General features: G+C 43.1%; 1 protein-coding gene across 1 annotated transcript; it reads left to right on the forward strand.

The window, feature by feature from the left end:
• The first annotated feature begins 427 nt into the window (after positions 1–427).
• LOC6501680 (pair-rule protein odd-paired) lies at positions 428–17,502 on the forward strand. Its single transcript, XM_001955715.4, has 3 exons — positions 428–1,793; positions 15,583–15,752; positions 15,872–17,502. The coding sequence occupies exons 1-3, from the start codon at positions 797–799 to the stop codon at positions 16,604–16,606; spliced, it is 1,902 nt and encodes a 633-aa protein (XP_001955751.1). The 5' UTR covers positions 428–796; the 3' UTR covers positions 16,607–17,502.
• Positions 17,503–19,295: the final 1,793 nt, after the last annotated feature.

The following is a 19,295-nucleotide window of genomic DNA, read 5'->3' on the forward strand; positions in this document are numbered from 1 at the left end:
CAATTGGTCGCCCGGCGGTCCAATCGGCTTATGGGCCCCATGCACAGGCGCATGCTGCGAAAACGCCACCCACCACCCACCGGCCAACCACAGTGGGTGTTAATTTCCGAAAAACCAGTTTGGGTTTTTCAATAGAACGAGCCGGCCATATGGGTATCATCGATTCCAATTGGATTCCATCCTGTGTTGTCGGACTCTTCTATCCTCTGGATAAAAAATGAGCAGGTCGGCCATTTTCTTCAGGCCATCTCGTTTGCACCAGTGTTGTAAGCCTATCCAACTGAGTGGTGGTTTCCGGAAATACACCACACTAACCGTTATTCACCATTGGACTGGAATATAGCTAGCCTGCTTGCTCTTAGGGGTTTGAGGCATGGCTTTCGATTTGGCCGCTAGCCATCTTTGTTTCTTACCTGATCACACCGCCACGCACAGCTGCGTGCTGCAGCGAGTAAGAATTTCAGGAGCCGCTGCTGGCATTTCAGTCCTGCTGCGCATCTTGAAACGTCAAGTCTTGCTGCGCGCGATTTCGACCGCTAGCGAAACGCTCTAACTTTGTGGAAACACGCGCGCGAGTGATACTACATCTACTATTATAACTTAAAAGCATTTCAAAATAGCAAAAAGCCAAACATATTGCGATCTAACGAAATATAATAAGTTGGTAATACGAAAGCCTGGTGACGTGACCTCAGTGTGGAGTGATGGGCTTTCTGGCCTAGTGCAACGAAAACTGAAACTAAAACATACTCTTTAAGATTTGAATAAAAATTAGAAACATAAACTATCTGTGACCATGATGATGAACGCCTTCATTGAGCCGGCCCAGCACCATCTGGCCAGCTACGGGCTCCGCATGTCGCCCAACACCACCTCCAGCGCCACCAGCTCCCAGCAACAACAGCAGCAGCAGCAACTCGACATGACCGCCCAACAGCAGCAGCAACAACAGCAACAACAGCAGCAACAACAACAGCAGCAGCAACTGGAGGGCAGTGCGGACTCTGCGGCAGCCACGGCAGCCGCTTATCAAAATTCCGGATATGGGCACTTCAACAGCTATGCCTCCCGGGACTTTCTGCTGGGCAGGCGGGATACCGACTACGGAGTAACCGGCAGTGCCGGGCAGGCCTCCTCAGCGGCAGATTCCATGCTGTTCTCCAGCTTTCCCGCCCAGGCGGCGGCCGCGGAGCTGAGCTCCGGCTTCGGGCAGCACCCGTTCCACAGCCATCATCATGCGGCGGCAGCTGCCCACCATCACCAGCACCAGATGCGGATGGGCATGGCGGACGCCTACGCCGGCCATCCGTACAATCATCATAGCAACTTTCCGTCGGCGGCCGTCCACCATCCGGCTGTCCATCATCCAGCCCACCATGCCATGTCCGCCATGCATCCGGCCGGACCCGGAGCCTTTCTGCGCTATATGCGTCACCAGCCGGCATCATCCGCCTCCAGTATCAAGCAGGAGATGCAGTGCCTCTGGATAGATCCCGACCAGCCCGGCCTGGTGCAGGCTGGCGGGCGGAAGACCTGCAACAAGGTGTTCCACTCCATGCACGAGATCGTCACCCATCTGACGGTGGAGCATGTCGGTGGGCCGGAGTGCACCACCCACGCCTGCTTCTGGATCGGATGTTCGCGCAACGGCCGTCCCTTCAAGGCCAAGTACAAGCTGGTCAACCACATCCGCGTCCACACCGGCGAGAAGCCGTTCGCCTGCCCGCATCCTGGCTGCGGCAAGGTGTTTGCCCGCAGTGAGAATCTCAAGATTCACAAGCGAACCCACACCGGTAAGTTGATTGAAAAGAATTGGGTTTCTGTTATGGAAGAAGGTGATGAGTAAGAGGGGCTCCCAAGAAAGTGCACCTTTTCAATAATACACTAAGAAAATATGATAGTAGCTTCCAAAAATCATACACAATTTCACCTTGCCGGCGGGTTTAACCCTTTGACCCTTTGACGGGTAAATCCCGGACGTGGTCGAGGTGGGCGTGTTGCCGACGGCAAAAGTCGGTGCAACGCCCACTACCTGGCTTAACCCGCCACCGGACGCTGCGAGCCTCCTGTTTATGACACCTGTAAACCCGAAAATCATATCCCTAAGCCCTGTCCTGCCCTCACAGTAAGGATAATTCCTCTGACTGCAGCTTGACTTCGACTTTCCCGATCCACAATATTTTCCTAAGCCTGTGAACCACTCTTGACTTTAGCTTTTTGGCCGAACCAAGATATGATCTGGGATAAGAAAAATGGCAAAAATTCCTAAAACCCATTCTGTGTTCTGTATTTGGTAGAATATTTAAAATAAATTGTAAGTTTTGTGCTTAGTTTGGTATATTGACCCCATCCAGTCAGCTCTCGCTGTTCTAATGGCACCACTTTAGATCGATCTATATCGCTGGGATCCATAAACACGTACTTGGCTGTCCTGCTAAGTTCCCACTCACCCACTTATCAGGTTCGGCCCACTGCCATCTCCCCAACTGGCGAGTGGTAACCAGATCATAAATAACCTTTGCATAATCTAAATCAGGGACTTAATGTACCATGGATAGCAGAGCAGAGCAGAAACACCAGCCAAACACCAAGAATAAATAAAATAAAACTAGAGGAGTGGAATGTGTGCAAAACATTCAGGGCAGACCTGAGAGAGTGTTACCCCAAATTTTCGATGGCATTTCGATGGGTTTTTGAGAGCCGGGCCGGGGCCGGGGCCAGGCCAGGAGGAGGAATGCTTCGACGAAGAAGCATTTCCGAGCGATTGCAAACGGAAGTTGTGACACGTGTCAACACATATGAGTGTGTGTGCGAGTGTGTGTTTGTTTGGGTGTTGGTGTTAGTGTTGGTGTCACTGCAATAAAAACAAACACCAGCAGCTAAGGGACATTTAACCCAAGCAACGATGCTGATTGAATTTTTGATTTATGCACTGAGGGGAAACTGAGAGGGAGTTGCGGTACAGAGTACAGAGTTCAAGTACTCTATACCCACAAAAGGTTAAAGGCCCCGATCGGAACTCTAATGAAGTTGTGTGTCGGCCACTTGAAAGTCAATCAGTATGTTTTCGGCCCTAGGTGACCAATCATGGCCAGAGAAACAAATCAAAGACATCATTCTGCAGCATCATGGCGGGGTAGCGGGAGTGGAAGAAATATGAAATTAGTCAAAAAATGATCATCATAGAGAGACCCATGGAGATCATTATAATGCCACATGATTGTTCCAAAAATCGAATACAATATGGCGGCGTCTGCCGCGTCTGATTCAGAAATCAAAATGAAAACATTTTAATTACCTTTCGATGAGTGGGCAAAAGGAAATTTCTGTTTTGTTCGAGCAAACAATTTAGAAAAATTGCTTTTTTGTTGTCCAAATCGACGGCTAATTTTGTGTTTTATGAATTTCTATGAAAGATTTATTTGGTCTGTTTGGAGCGGCATTAGCTTTAAAATTACGATAGCTCTTTTTTATAACGAAGCACCCCGCCAATCGGAGAAAGATCGTATTTTAATTCAATTTATAAAAATATAAAGCTAAATAATCCTCCAAAAGAAAAATATGATGGGAAAACTTGTTAAAGCCCACGCGTAAAGCACGGAGAACAAAGAAGCAAAGAAAAAAAAATATGGAAAGCCAAAATTAAAGCAAAACAAAATGTGTAAAATATGCCCAGCAATATAAAAAGCGCCATTTTCTGGATATTTCAGAATTTTGTTGGACGGCTGGCTCTTGTTGCGGGGATGTTGCTGTTGGGGCTGTATTGCTGCTGTTGCTGTTGCTGCTGTCTAGCTTTGCTATACTCCGTTTTCCTTTGTCCTGGACGCAGTTTTAATAAACGAAGGATGGTGCCAAACAAGGATAATGCTTCGACCAGCACACCATCCATAGACCATAGCCCATAGACCCTGAGATCCATTGATGCTGTGTCGGTGTCGGCATTTTCATTATGGCCCCGTTTATTGTTCTGTATGTTTTGGGGGCTTTATTAAATCGAGTGGCGTAATTTTAAAGCAATTATGAACAATTCTATGGGCTGGCAACTTTGTGTTATGTGTTTTTTGCATTTTATGTTTGTTTTCCATGCGGCCTTTCCCTCTGGTTAATTGATTTTAATGGCTCGACTCTGTTTGGGCGCTTCTAATGAGTCCTACATGCTCAGCCATAAACCTCAATGGAACAAGTTCAACAGCCACAAAAATCAAAGTCATTAATTTGCGTTAAGCTCTCGGGTTCTGCCACATAAAACTTCAACATCTCACATGCAAACAGGCATAGATCATGCCAGGCCACCACATAAATTGCGCTGTTAAACCTCTCGGACAAAACAAATATAAAAATTCCATTTATTTCTGATTAATTTCAGTCAAAGGTGTTGGCTTTAAGCTCAACTGATTTATAATCGAAAAGCACAATATAAAAATCATAATAAATGAAAAGAGAAAGGCTTATCATCTGCTTGAGTAATTGTTTGAAAATGGAAGTTTACAAAATATGAAAGAACAAGTCATATAAATAGTATTAGAGGTAACTTTTTCCCTTCTTCCAAGTCCAAGACCAGCCCAGAACACATCCTTTATCTCCTAAAAAAAAAAAAAATTGTTTGCTTGCTCTGTGGTGTCTGTGACACCTTGCTGTTTGGATCCATGTCTGCAAGTCCGGATAGATGGCGTTTGTCATTGTGTGTGCGGTTTTTGTCCACTCGCATACATTCATACTTTTTTATTTTTTTGCACGATTCTTTCTCGTTCAGTCCAGGCTCCCCCTGGACCGGACCACAAACAACTTTATTCATTAACACCTACAACGGAGACCACAGGATCCGACTGCAGCAAGAGCATTCAACACAACTTTGTGGTTAGTTTTTATTCCCTCCATTCAGCAGCAGTAGCACTCCTTTCAAGCTCATTAAGTTGCCACTGGCATCAGTGCCTCCTCCCGGCCGACCCCCTCTTTTTTTTCTATCCTAAGTGCAGGCACTCGTTTTCCCAGGCGCCTTGTTGTTGTGCAATTATGCTGCGGGGCCAAAGTTTAGCATCCAACATTGTCCTGGTGGCAGTCGACCCTTGTTTGATTAGCCCCCTCACATTCTGATCCCCGGCTCTGGCTCCGGCTCCGGCTCCGGCTCTCGACTCGATTTAATTGAGTGCAAGTGTTTTTTTAATGAGTCTTTTATGGACTTGTACGCTACACTCCTGGCTCCTTGCTCCTTTCATGACGAAGTGTATTATGCAATTATTTACACTTTTATAAACGCTTTACAAACGGGGATTGTTTTTGGAGTCTGAGAACTTTTATTTGTTTTTTCTAAATTCAATTGAATGTTTACCTGAGATGGCTTACCTGTCTCGGAATAATTATAAATAAAAAAATACATAATGATTTGCATTGCAATTTGGTTCTGTACGCTCGGCGCCAATGAAATAATTTTTCAAAATACGAAATCCAACAAAACCGAAGCGCTGGCAAATGTCAATGATTGATGACTTTATTGCGGGTTCAACGGTTTTCACAAAAAAATACACACCAAACGAGTAAAGATACGGATACTGCCAGCAGATACAGATACAGATACGTATTCAGGCGAGGGCGAGAGACAAAATCACTTTTTATTTTTGCGCATAAACTGTGTGTTTTTGGCTTCCCAGAATTTGACTGTTTGTCAGAACAATGGCCAGAAGATGAGGAGGAAGCGGCGGCGAGGCGGGAGGCGGGAGGCGAGGCGGATGAGGCCTGCGAGGTGGAAAAAACCTGCGATGTGCTCGAACTGATTACCCAAACTTCACTACCTGGCCAGGATCACCTCCCTCTCAGCCTCACTCCCGCTGTCTAACAAACTGAAAATCAATTAGTTACGCTCCCTAGGACAAGTTTTCGGGGCTGCCCAATGACAAATGCATTTTAAGGCTCGCCATGGCTGCCATCGAGGGAAATTCGTCATTTAATTAGCAGGACCCCCCCGTGCCAAGTCCTGTGGAAGGACTCCTGCATTCGTTTCGCTCAATTGAAAGTGTCAAATACCAAACATGACATACGATCGCAATCTGCTAAAAAACTTTGACAAGCCAAAAAGTTTGCGTCTCTCTTCGGTTTGCTGATTTATGTGGAAAAAAGTAAAAAGTATATAAATTTCCTTGACAGCTGAATGTAAGCCAAGTTCCACAATTTATCGACTAGACGGGAAATAAAATTAAAGTTTCTTTCGACTCAAGATATTTATGGGGAACTTAGGGCAGAACTTAAAATGGTTTTCAATTACATGAGAGTGGAACACAATGGGTCCTGAGCACCCATTTTATCCTTTCCATCGTTATCATTATAATATAGCGCTTGCACCCATTCTAATTAGTGACAACCCCCGTTTATGGAACTCCTTAAAAAGTAACTAACAATGCCCATCGATCCACCCGTTCCGCTCATGAACAGGGAGGGGGTTGCTCTGCATTCCTCCCCCTTGGCCTCATGCATATTTCCCGAAATGTCAAAACAATTCTCTATATATTTTATCTACCTTAACCCCTGCTTGCCGGCCTGCATATGTGCGAGAAGGAATTATAATTTCATTTACCAAAAAACCCAGAGACACCAACAAAAAAAAAAACAAAAATAAAGCGCGAGCTGTAAACTCGGCAGGGGTTTGTCCTCCCAACCCTTTTGGCCATTGTCATTGTTTTGCTCTTCCATTTGAATCTATTAGTTAAGTAGCCATTTTGTTGGGCTGTTGCATAATATTTGAATGGAAGTGCTAACCCTCGGATGGTGTAGTGCCATGCCTGGATGGACATAAGCTGCTTACCCCAGGCTAGTTAATAAATGAGGCTTATTTTTGATAAATTTCTTGAGTCTTGAGTTTTTTGGTTAATTTTCGTTTTGTGGAATGGCATGGCAAGTTTTTTTTTTTTTCGTTCCAATTCCTAAGCCTTGGTCACGCCCACTTTGTCATTAGAAGTTGCGCTCAAATTAATTAAATTCCTCACCCAAAAGGAGCGAAAAGTAGCCACGTACCAGACTCCATTCGCATTCCTCCTTCGGATCCCCGACAAGACCACTCCAAAAAAAAAAAAAGAGACAAAGAGTCCATGAGGATCTGGAATAAGAATAAAATTTCAACGCATAAAGAACTGATCAGCAGCAGACAAACCATAAAATTAAACTGTCATCTTGCATATTTTTTATATCTGCACACGGCCACAACTTGGCGGCGAGCTGGGGCACAGGTAGAGGAAGCTATCCAGCTTGGAGTCGAGTTGGACTTGGAATCGGGACTGTGACCGCAACCGCGATTGCGACTTGGGTTTCTGCTTTTCGAGAATTATGGAAAAGTAAGGCCTGACTAATCCTCTAAATCGCGCCAAGGGCCCCGCGCGCATTGCCCCACTTGTATAAATTAGCTGATGGGAAAAATGAAATCATTATTCATATGGGCAAAAATGTTAAACAGCCAAAAAAAAAAAAAAAAGTCAAAAAATAAAGAAGGGAGAGACCCACAGACAGCCGGGCAACAGAACAGAATCAGAAATACAAATGTATCTCTCCATGAGATGAAATCCATGAGTTAAGATTGCTTGGAATGCCGAGAAAGGCTAGTTTCAGGCATTCATTGAAAAAAATCAAATACATTTATGGAATTCTATAAATGTTAAATATAATAAAATAAACAAATAGATATTAATTTCCGCTTAAAAAGCAAACGATTGCCTTGTCAACTTGGCTTAGATGTGACCCATTCGTTTAGTCGAATTTGTAACACACGAACGCCTGCGAGTCGATTACTTGGGGCATAAAATGTGATTGTTTAACCCAAATTGTAGCCACAGCCGCGACTGGCACGCAATTTATTGTAAAAACATTGTCAATTGTAATTAGAAACAAAACTTAAACAAATATTGTGTGACACTGTTGTCAAAAGGCGCGACAGGCAGTCAAGTTTTTGCCTAAAATTATCCACAACCCCCGCCAACGCAATACCGGAATAATGTCGAGTTCTATGACGCATTGCCGACGGCTACCGTGAAAAGTGTATCTTTCGGATACACACACGCGGTCTGGCAGTCTAACAGTCTGGCGATCTGCACTCTATTCTCAGCATGATCAAATTTCTGTCCAGGATTCAGCCGAGTGTAAGCCACCGGGATATAGGCCACTGCGATGTGATACTTTCCCCTCGATTTTCGATATTCAGATCAATTGGTTTGCCACCAAATATGTATGTGTGTGTTTTTTGTTACTCGAGTGCTGCGAACATAAATGCAATTTTAGTTGATGTTTTGATGTGTTCATTAGGCAGTGTATCGATAAGAGATACTTTCTGAAAGGTGTTGGAGTGCGAAAAAGGGTACAGCAGAAAGGTGTCACAAAATATGATACGAAAAGCTGGCTTCCAAAAATTAAATTCAAGTCAGGACGAAAGTATTGAGAGTGTATTCCACTTAATATTCTTATTCCCAGCAAATTCCATAAGTCCCTATCCCACAAAATATTTCTCGCCTGATGTCATTGATTGGTTTTATCATCGAAGCGAATCTTGTTAGAACTGACAACATTTAAACTTGAACAAGCCATTTGAGATAAGGAAACCAACCGAAGACGAAGTCGAAATCGAAATCGAACCCCGAATTTTTAGATCCAGCCTCCTTCGGTTGCCGGAGATGTCACATCGCATAACCGAACGATGACAATCTTGATGACATTTTAATTTCTGACAAACAGCCGAAGAGATTTTCTACTTGATGGAACTTGAAAAAATAAACAAACAGAAACGGAGATAAAGGGACGGGCGAGTGGGCTGGGGAGATTATGATCTTAAAGAGCGTTAAAGAGCAAAAAATCAGGCCGAGATACCGAGATACCAAAACAGATATAGACACCGATCCGTGACCGAGCCCAGACAAAGCAACACCTCTTCACTCTTTGATGGTGTTGAGCCTGCCGCCCTTTTGCTTCGGTTTTTGCTTTTGTTGTGGATTTTCAGCCCTCTACTTCCACATCCACATCCACTCCAGTAAGAGCATTTCCTTCTGCTTTCTTTCTGCTCGGTTTTCATTTTTTTTTTTTTTTCGCAGACATATTTCCCTCACGTAAGCAGTTCATTCACGACGAGGTAGAGACATCAGCTGCTTCTTCAGAGCTAATCCTGGCCCCGAACTCCGTCTTTGTCAACTTGGGTCCGACTTCAGTTACCATTCCCCCTCTCCATCGCTGCCAATGTTGGCCTTGTTTGTATGCATTTTGGGCTCACACAATGGGCTTAGTGTTACTTTTACTTATTGTCTACGCTCTGGTTGTCATTCGAGTGCATTTTAAGCCGTGGATCTGGGGTGGAGGGTCTACCTTGGCCGACACACTGAACTAATCAATTAACTGGGCCGAAAAAAAGCGTAAAATTGGCCTTAGCAGCTATTAAAAGCGACAATTTCGTTATCCATTGGTCACACTGCGTTCCATTCCACATATTCCTAACCCTACTTTTGCATAACCTCTCATCCATACCGGAATATGTTTTGTCCAACAGCTTGTTGTAAAGTCTTTTTGCCATTCCGTCTGCGAAACACACCCACCCGGACCAGGCTTACACACTTTTGTGTATAAATCCAGCCCATAGATAGACAACTAGCAGAGCTATTAGTAAAACAATGACAGCAACAGCCTTGCTGTACACGAGTACAAGACCAAACATGGGCCGGCTCGTCTGGCTCTGACTTTGGTCTCTCCTTCTGCTGGTTTTGTTTTATCATTTTTTTGTTTTTTTTAGCCGAGGAACAAATTTTCGACAAGTTTGCTATGCAACTAACGCCTCAAACACACACTAATACTCACATATATGCAAATACTATGGTTATGCGTATGTATCTGAACCTACATGAGAGTGCTGCCTTGCATTTAATGCATTCAAATTGCATATTCGGCTGAAGGCAGCAAGAAAAACTTTTCCAGACACCAGTCACAGCTTGGCTGACTAAGAAAAAGACATACAGACCCGGCATCTGTGGCTGGCAACCTTGTGTGTTACCGCAAAAAAACAAATTTTGACTCGATCATGAAATTTTGTGTTGGCATAAGGAAAAAACTTTATGGATTGTGAAATTTGTAAGCTAGCTTATGAAAGTGTAGGGATATGAAAATTGTATTTTAAAATTCAATTTTAGGATTTGTCTTCTCATAAGGAAATAATTCATAGCCACGATATTCTGTCCTAAACAGAAATTATCTTCATTTTCTCATTAGCCGCTAGCCACCAACGATGTGTAAAATTTGATGTGTTTTTGTTTAGAAACAATTTTCCAAAAGTATCTGTGGCTGTGACTACCATAAACCACACACACACACAGGCCGAGGCCTGGAGGGAAAATCCAGAAACCAAGAGACCGGCTACTGACCCCAGTGTCAATTATTAACGTATCACTTGACAGCAAAGGCAAAGCTGCAAACAAATAGCGAAAATTACGAGAGGACCGACGCTGCTTAGCCAAAAAAAAAGATAGTGGATGGGGTCACCATCATCATAATCATCAGCAGCATCAGCAGCGTCGTTAGGGAGGGATGCAGAAATCATAAATCATGAACGAATTCACTCAACGATGGTTTTTGTCAAACAAATAAACAATGGGCCGACTGTGCGGCAGACCCATAGGTAACGTCTCTGGTCTAGGGGTGCAACATCCTCCCCATGAATGATAATAATGATGAGCTCGAGGATTTTGCATTCGGCCGTTGACAAGCGGCATTCATTGCACTTAAATTATGATTTTATTATTATTATTATTATGGAATGGAGCGGAATGGTTTGCCATTAATTTGGTCATCAAAAGCAGGCAATTGTTATAAATATTCAAATCGTGGAGTGTATGGGAAACTACAGCTCCCTAGGATGTGTGAAAGAGAAACTGGGGACTATTATTTATATTATGTAATTATTTAATGATTTAGATCGTGTCTGGTACTCCTTAAAAATCACCTGCCCAACCAGGACATCTCACTCCTGTTTTGGAATCTTAAACCGAACAATATTTCTGTCATCAACAGTCACTGCCCCCTAACAAATCCTTGGAAAAAAAGAGCGAGGGAAAATTGCCCATTGAAATGTAAACCGCCAGGAAATCGGGGTTTGGCTTTTTCCGGCTTTAACCGTAGGAACAAAGGGCACCATGGCTGGGGGGGAAAAAATGAAGAAGCGACAGCAGCGGAAAAAATGTATAGCAAACAAACAAACAGATACAGATACACAATGAGCTCAGGATTCTCAAATCCGAAGAATGTCAACAACCCAGACGGATAATACGTGTGGGGGTAAGCGGGATGGCTACATTCAGATAGGGATAGCACTAGGGACAGGACGAAGGAAAGGCTGGCAGGCAGGCAGGCAAAAAGTAGCAGTTTTGTTATTGTATTGTTAGATAATAATAATCATATCGCATTGCATGTTGTTGACACATGAGCGATGATGATGCTCATCCCTTGCTATCATTTGGCTCGCCCTTACGTAAAGGCGAGCGAGAGGGAAATAAGAAAAATAAAAATCCGGAATATGTCCTTTGTTCCGATTTGAGGACGAGTGCTGAGCGGTCCTTATAAGCAGGCAATAAATATTTACCAGGGCAATTATTTAGCAGCAATTAAGCCAACGAGGCGTATACGGATTGGATCTCTGTTAACTCTCTGTTAACGCTCTGTTAGCTGCCTCTGTTAGCTGACGGCTTTCCATTTTTTGTTGCGTGTTTTTTTGTTCTGGTCGCGTTTTTTTTTTTCCTTTTTAAATTAATTCCATTTCGAAATGCTTTTAATAAGCAACTGTCACTCTGGCAGTCTCGACGGCAGCTAAAAAAATGTTTTATTTGTGTTGCATTTTGTATTTTTAATATCTTCTCTGTTGTTTGTTGCTGAAAATTAAAAACCTGATTCACTTCAATTAATCAGCGACTGTCAATGATGCTTAATTTGCATCGCTTGGTTAGCACCGATCACGACCAGAGACAGGATACTATATGGGGGATGCAGGGGAAGAGGCGGTGGCTGTCGTTCTCCTGTTGCTTCCTCAAAGCGGGTATTTATATTCCCAAAGGAGACTTGAATATGGCATGTTCTTTATATTTTACTTTCCTTCTAATAAATATCTCTAATATCTTTAGAATTTTAGCATATTGTTTACCCTGCCACCCCCTCAAAATAATATACATTTATCCAAAATATTCAAACGTATTTGCCAGGCCTCAAGAAAACACTTACTAGACATTTAGCAATTCTTTATTTTTTTGTGGCCTGACTACGCCCAAAAACATCAGAACATCGTTCGGGGCGCCCCCAAAAGTCCCCAACCCCCGGAGCAAAAAAAGAAACAACGCCCCATAATAGCCGCAACAAAAACAATTTCAGACGGGGAAAATGGAAGGGCGGAAAAAAGCAGGGGGGAGGAAAGGCCGTCGGCTCGGCACTCGTCTGCAAATGACAGCAAGCTTTGCAGCAGTTACATAAAAGCCGAAACATGTGCCATATATAACAACAAACAAAGCCGCACATATAGTAACGGATATACGTATATATTAATATATATATACATATATATAGAGAAAGCATGTAAAACTTTCTTGGGTGAACCCACGCACAGACACTGACACACTCACACACACACACACACAAGGATCCAGAGAGGAGATTACAGAGCAACCCCAAAAAATAAGAACCACCCCAAATAAGAAACAACAACAACAACTTTGCAGCTGTACACAAAACCGCCATGACAGGCGGCCGTTCCATTTCCAATCGTTCCGCGCTCGAGAAGCGATTTTTTTTTAGGAAATTAACCATTTCGGGGGCTTTCCGCCTCCCAAAAAAGGGAAGAGGAAAAGTATAAACTCACGCTAAATATGCAAATCACAAGGCAGACGGCCTATTTCACAGTTACGCCCCAAACCCCCAAACAAATATATATAAAATATACGCAGAGAGGCAGAGGCTTTGCCGTTGGATTTACTTTATTGAAATATTTAAATAAGTTTGTCGATTCGCACAGCCTAAATGGGATTTACTGGGCAGGGGACTGGGCCGCCTGTACTTATGGCGCCTTGCCAGCCCCCAAATATAAAAAGGGTGTGTGCCAAGGATGCCTTTCATGTCGGGCTTCCTTATTCCGGTTCGTCGGAAGGAGTTGCCGAAAAACGTCCTCGACTGAAATTGACATTTTATAAATGGGCGACGATTTTTTTGGTTTCGGTCTCTTTCATAGGATACTCCCTCCACTGTCATTCGGACTTGGACTCCCGAAACTTAAAGCAATAAAACATATTTAAATTTCAATTTTAATGCCAGCCAGAATTTCGGCTTGGAAATGTGAAAATTATGCGTATCCTGGCTGCAGTTAGCCGGGACGCGAACCCTTTAATGTCCTCGGCCGCAGCGCGTGCCGCTTCGCCTCGCATCACATCGCATCGCTCGCTTTCTGCCGTCTCCCCTGCTGAGTTTAGACCGCAGCGCACCGGGAGATGGATATGTGTGTGGATACACGTACCATGGAACATGCATACATATCTCTGGCGGCTACGGTTAGGATAGGGACACCGCTGGTTTCTCCGAAACGAAGGTGATAAGACTGATAGCACGGATACTCGCCCAGCGGGTTGTCGGCGGAACAAAGTCAGCTGGCTATCCTATTTATGACTAATTAGTGTTTTTAAGATACCATTTTCCACATTCCCTTGATAACTGAGTGTTAACAAAACAAAGGAAAATTTTAAGAACGTTTATTTTTTGGAATAAAAACTGGTTACGTAATATTTAAACTTTCCTGGCGCCAAAAATATATTTCAAGTCAATCAAAAAACACTCAGTCTAAGTCAAAGGTAAAGCCGACACTTGACATTGTCCCCTCCAAAGAAAAATGGGAAATAAATAAATAAATCCGTAGCGCATCGAACTGCATTTGAATCGCTTGTTCTGCCCTGGGGCCTCCAGACTACCTGTCAAAATAATTGAGTTCCAGCCATACCCTACGATGTTACCATTGTAATGCATATTTATGAGTTTTAAATTTTGACAAATTAATAGAAACTACAACAACAATCACAATGCGACACGCCATTCGAATTGAACAGCATTTTGTCAGATTTCGGCTTGTCGATTCTCTCAGCTCTGTGACTTATTACGCATCAAAAAATAAAAACTTTATTCAAATTTGGATAATAAAGCACATAAATTAGTATTAAATTACATACAGAGCGACAGAGCAACAGAGAGAGAAAAAAGCCAGCAGAAAACTTGTTGAGCTGGACTCGAAGTCACCGCTGGATGTCTTTTTATAAGGCACAGACGCACAAAAGCCCAGCCCCACCGACCTCTGCCCCCCCACCAAAATAACACAAAAAATACCCCACCTGCAACCCAGCTGTGCAGCTTTTCTTTAACCCACGACACACACTCACACACCCTGTCCCTCTGATGGGTTTGTTCGCTTTAAGCTCGAGGTGTGAAAATGTTCGATTATTGTCATCGTCATCGTACCCCGCGTGGGCTACTCTCCAGGACAGAAGACTTCGGTGAAGGAGGGAGGTCTCTGATCCGAGATTGGGGGGCTCTGAGCCGCTTAGCTGCAATTGTCATAAAGCTTGTGGTGCATGTAATGGCCGCTTATCTGCGACATAAATGCCATATGCTAAATGGGCTTAGTCCGCCCTGCTTCTATACACGTTTTATTGAGTTTGTTTATGGTGCTTTGAATGCTAATGCGTCAAGTGATTGAAATTGATAGCTCAACTAAACAATCAAACAGATTTTAATATTTAAATACAACTAACTCCCCAATTTATAAAAAGTATACCCTATTTAATCTATTGCCAAATTATAGGTTAGGTTGTTCAAATCAAAATTATTATTTATGTTGAACCCTGATTTTATCTGTTTAGGACTCTCGTTAGGATTTCCAGAGACCTGCCCTCTTCCCACCATCATCCGAAAAAGATAATTTTCTAATAAGCTATAAAATATCACTTCGTATTTCGAACTAAACTGTTTTATGCCTCGATTTTTTGATAGAGAGCAGAAAAAAAGGTGTTGCACACACGAATCATATAATAAACGTTAACCTTGTGACCTTTTCCCTTTACCCTTGCCGCTATTGTTCTTGTTCATCGCCAGAGACGGACAGACAGAGCGACAAATAACAAAAAGGACAATCGACATCGGCACAGGTGAAAATCGTATTCGGGTCGAAGGGTCTCTCTCTGTGGATCTCGTTGGAACAATGGGTGTCTTGATCCCGCATAATTTATATGATTTTTTTGTTTCCTTCCAGTTGTATATCTTGTTGTTTTGTTATTGTTTTCCCTATAAAAATATTGGACACACGAGTTTTCCCACCTTTATTAAATTGTGTGTCCGCGGGCAGGGCAGTTCATAAAAAAAATTGTGAGCCCATAAATGGTCATCGTCTCTGCTGGCTGGTGCTATTATTTATTTAATGCGTGTCCCATAAATAGTGAAATTTATTGCCACACATACTCAACATTTTAGTGTATACACATAAGAAGGGAACTCCTCATTTCTTATTTATTTATTTATTGAGACTTATTTTGTGTTTTTCTTGCCTACTTTCAGGCGAGAAACCGTTCAAGTGCGAGCACGAGGGCTGCGATCGGCGATTCGCCAACTCCTCGGACCGAAAGAAGCACTCCCATGTGCACACGTCGGACAAACCCTACAATTGTCGGATTAATGGCTGTGATAAGTCCTACACACACCCCTCCTCTCTGCGCAAGCACATGAAGGTGAGTTGAGCTTCAAAATAATCATTTAAAATTAATTAAAATTATAAAAATTTATTATTTTATTTAAAAATACTAAGACACCTTCTAATATCTATTATTTTGTAAATTCTTTTCTCCAGGTGCATGGCAACATTGACGAAAAGAGTCCAGAACTCGGCTATGACAGCGAGGGCGAGGAGAGCTCCAGCTCGAGCATAATCACTGGCGGGGCCCAGACACCGCCCTCCACCCGACTGGACGGTAGCGCCGGCAGCAGCAGTGGCGTCAGCAGCCTGAGCGGCGGCAGCGGCATCAAGTCCTCGCCCCACTCCATCAAATCAGAACCGAATCCCATGCACAGTGTCCACCTGGGAGCCTCGAGCAGCGGCAGCAGCAGCACCACCAGCAGTAGTGCCTCCCACCTGTTGCAGCAACAGCAGCAGCAGCAGCAGCAACAACAACAGCAGCAACATCAGCAGCAGCAACAACAGCAGCAGTCACAGCAATTGGTGTCCCATCAAAGTGACTCCAAGTCGTCGCCAGCTCTGCAACTGATGGCCGCTTCCGCCTCCGCCTATCTACCCCCGCCCCTGGGACCGCCACCATCGCACCACCACCACCCCCACCATCATCACCATCAGGCAGCGGCAGTGGCTGCGGCAGCTTCACCAGGAGCAGCGGCCGCCTCCGCTTCGATGCTGCACCACAACCACCACTTGCTGTACCACCCGGCTGCCCAGCACCACCCTCCCAGCGACTGGTACCATACAGCGGCTCCCAGTGGCACCGCCGACGCGATGAACCCGCTGAACCACTTCGGACACCACCACCATCATCACCATCTGATGCATCCTGGCGCGGCGACGGCGTATTGAGAGTGGGAGAACTGGTGGCCTGAGGAACCACCGCCGCCACCACCGCCTCCGCCCCCGCCACCGCCGCCGTCCGCACTTGAGGCGGTACCACCACCGCTGACGGTGGGCACCCCACAGGGCCCTCTGGAGGAGGGCTCCCTGGACTGGATCTGCTGCCAGCGGCTGCAGAACTTGGCCCTTGTGGCGCAATGTGAAAACCAAATATTTCTGAAAGTTGAGGAAAATACTTTAAACTTTTTACCTGATAATTGAAAAATTGCTGTTAAAAAAAAAATCGACAAGATAAATCGAACTCCTTATATTTAAAAATTTTGAATCGTCTTTGAATATGATTATTATTGTATTTTAAATATTAATATATAAAAAAAAAACAACACACACACAAAAAGATATGAAATTATGACAAGAAATCGCCTAATTTTTTGCTATTTAATGTTATGTAAACTTAAACGTAGTTTTCTAGTTGAAAAACAAAACAAACTAAAAATGATAAAAAATCCATTAAGTGTAAATGTATAAAATATGAGTTAAATACCGCATAAATGTATAAATCGTACTCTTAACTTTAAATTTAAAAAAATACTTAAGCATATTTACTATTTAACTGATAAGATTTAGCTAATTTTTTGTCAAAGCTGCTGTCACCCCTCATTACCGCCCCGTTCCCAGACCTAAAGCTTTCTAGTACAAAAAAAAACTGCTAACTACACTGTAAAAAAAAGAGTCCAACATCGAAAGGGGATTGGAAAGTGCATCGCATATACGTACATACATTTTCGGCCTTAGATTTCTTCAAGCTTAAGTATGCAGAATACAATTAAAGAGTTGTCATAAAAAACAAACACCCAGAAAACCCACAAAAAAACTTCAAGAAAAATAAAAAGAGAAAACTATAATTGAAAGATTTTTCATTTTAAAAAGGGGGTGAATAACTATTAACTAAAAATGTGGAAAAGTCTTTTATTAAATCAATAGAAGCTATCAAATTACATATTCGAAACTGCGTAACCTTTTTTGATGTTTAATTCGATTTCCTCGTTCGTTTGGAATTTAATTCGAAACCTTGATCTGATTTCTAAAAAAATCGATATGGTTCCCACAAGCTTTTTTAGTCCATTCCACTCGTTCCGATTAAATGAATATGCAAATGAAATTTGCAAATTTTTCTGATCTGTTAATTAAACGCATTTTTTACCCCAGCTCTGCTGCACATTTTTATTTGACGGAATTCCGTCATGAATATTTATTGAAAATGTTTGTTAATTTGTTTTGATTGGTTTGGCGGACGTTGCCAAAAAAAAAAAAAGAATTTTTTTATGGTGTGGTATGCGAGGGGGACGCATATCAAGTTTCCAGAGGCGAAAAGTCATCAAAATGTCTTAATAGCCAACAACTTACGGGCCCAGAGCGATGAACAGAGGGCTGCCAAAATAAATTATAAACAAAAGATTAGCCCTGAGAAGAAGTGTCTAAAGTGAAATTATTTTCTGGCGAAAAGTGTGTATGTGATTTATTTTACGAAATTTCTTTGTTTGGGAATACCAGTTGATGAAAGGGCCGTCAAATACCTGCCACGGTTATTTAGCAGAAGACTCAAGGGGATGGTGGACTGGGAGTGAGTGTGGAAAAAAAAGAATCAAACGATTTATGTTTTTTTAATTAACCCGACAATTTGTTACGTGCCTCAAACGGACACATACAGCCTGGGTCTAGGCTAGCCAAGAGAGGGGGTCGGGACCGGGGCCATAACGAATTCATATTTTGATTTATTGAATAGAAATCGATTGGATTAATCGAAAGAAATTATATTGCCGCAGCCGGCTGTCGACAAAATTTGCTCTGCCTGTTGCGGCTTTCTACGAACAACTCCTCTAAGCCCCCAAAGCCCCACAGCCCCCAAAGCCCCTTAGTAATCCCGTAGCCCTGCCCGTCAAGACTGAGGTCTTACCTGTGGTTTACCTGTGTGTGGAATTGAAATTAAAGGAAGAAATCAGCCAGAAAACTGTTGTGGCGTGCAATTAAATGCTGTATCTGGATTCCGCTGGCTAATGTTGGCCATAAAACGAGTTTGCCTTGCTTTGATTTCGGTTGGCTTACGTTTACGGCCAGAACAAGCGGGTCCCATATAAGATATTTTTCTTTTGACTGGAAGAAATGGCAGCCCGAGTTAATTGCCAATGTCAAAAGTTGCACATGTCGGATAGGTAAGAAATAATTATAATTTTTTAATCAATTTGTGCTAGAATTTCAAATTCCACAAATAGTTAAAGATCCCCCAATAGTGCCTTATCCCAAAAACACATCAAAACATCAGCCAGCTCCGTTCCCATGACCGAAGTCCAGAACCAGAAACCTTTAAACAAATCAAGCCACGACCACACAACAGCCAAACAACGTCAACAACTGACACAAAACAAAAACCAAACCTAAAAAAAAAAAAAATAAATACAAAACCAAAAATAAAATGGCCAAAAGCGAGAAAGAAAAACTTGTTGACACAAAACCCAAAACCTACACCGACCATTGCTCTCTGGCCCCGTCTCTTTCTGGCCGAGTTGGGGCCCTCCCTGTCGCACAACTGGGCAACTGTTCCCCCAGCTCGTTCACTTTCTGTGTCGGCACAATTTAAGTTTCAATAAGCGACTATTTGTTGCAATTTAAGCTGAACGCGTTTATAAATTGACGACGG

The sequence above is a fragment of the Drosophila ananassae genome, chromosome 2L, assembly GCF_017639315.1.
Source record: "Drosophila ananassae strain 14024-0371.13 chromosome 2L, ASM1763931v2, whole genome shotgun sequence".
Taxonomy (NCBI): Eukaryota; Metazoa; Arthropoda; class Insecta; order Diptera; family Drosophilidae; genus Drosophila; species Drosophila ananassae.

What these genes read in the sequence shown, in the direction of transcription:
- LOC6501680 (XM_001955715.4), top strand. Translation starts at nt 797, where the DNA reads ATGATGATGAACGCCTTCATTGAGCCGGCCCAGCACCATCTGGCCAGC. An exon ending in TCACAAGCGAACCCACACCG is followed by an intron (nt 1,794 to 15,582) that starts GTAAGTTGATTG and finishes GCCTACTTTCAG; the next exon opens with GCGAGAAACCGTTCAAGTGC. An exon ending in CTCTGCGCAAGCACATGAAG is followed by an intron (nt 15,753 to 15,871) that starts GTGAGTTGAGCT and finishes TCTTTTCTCCAG; the next exon opens with GTGCATGGCAACATTGACGA.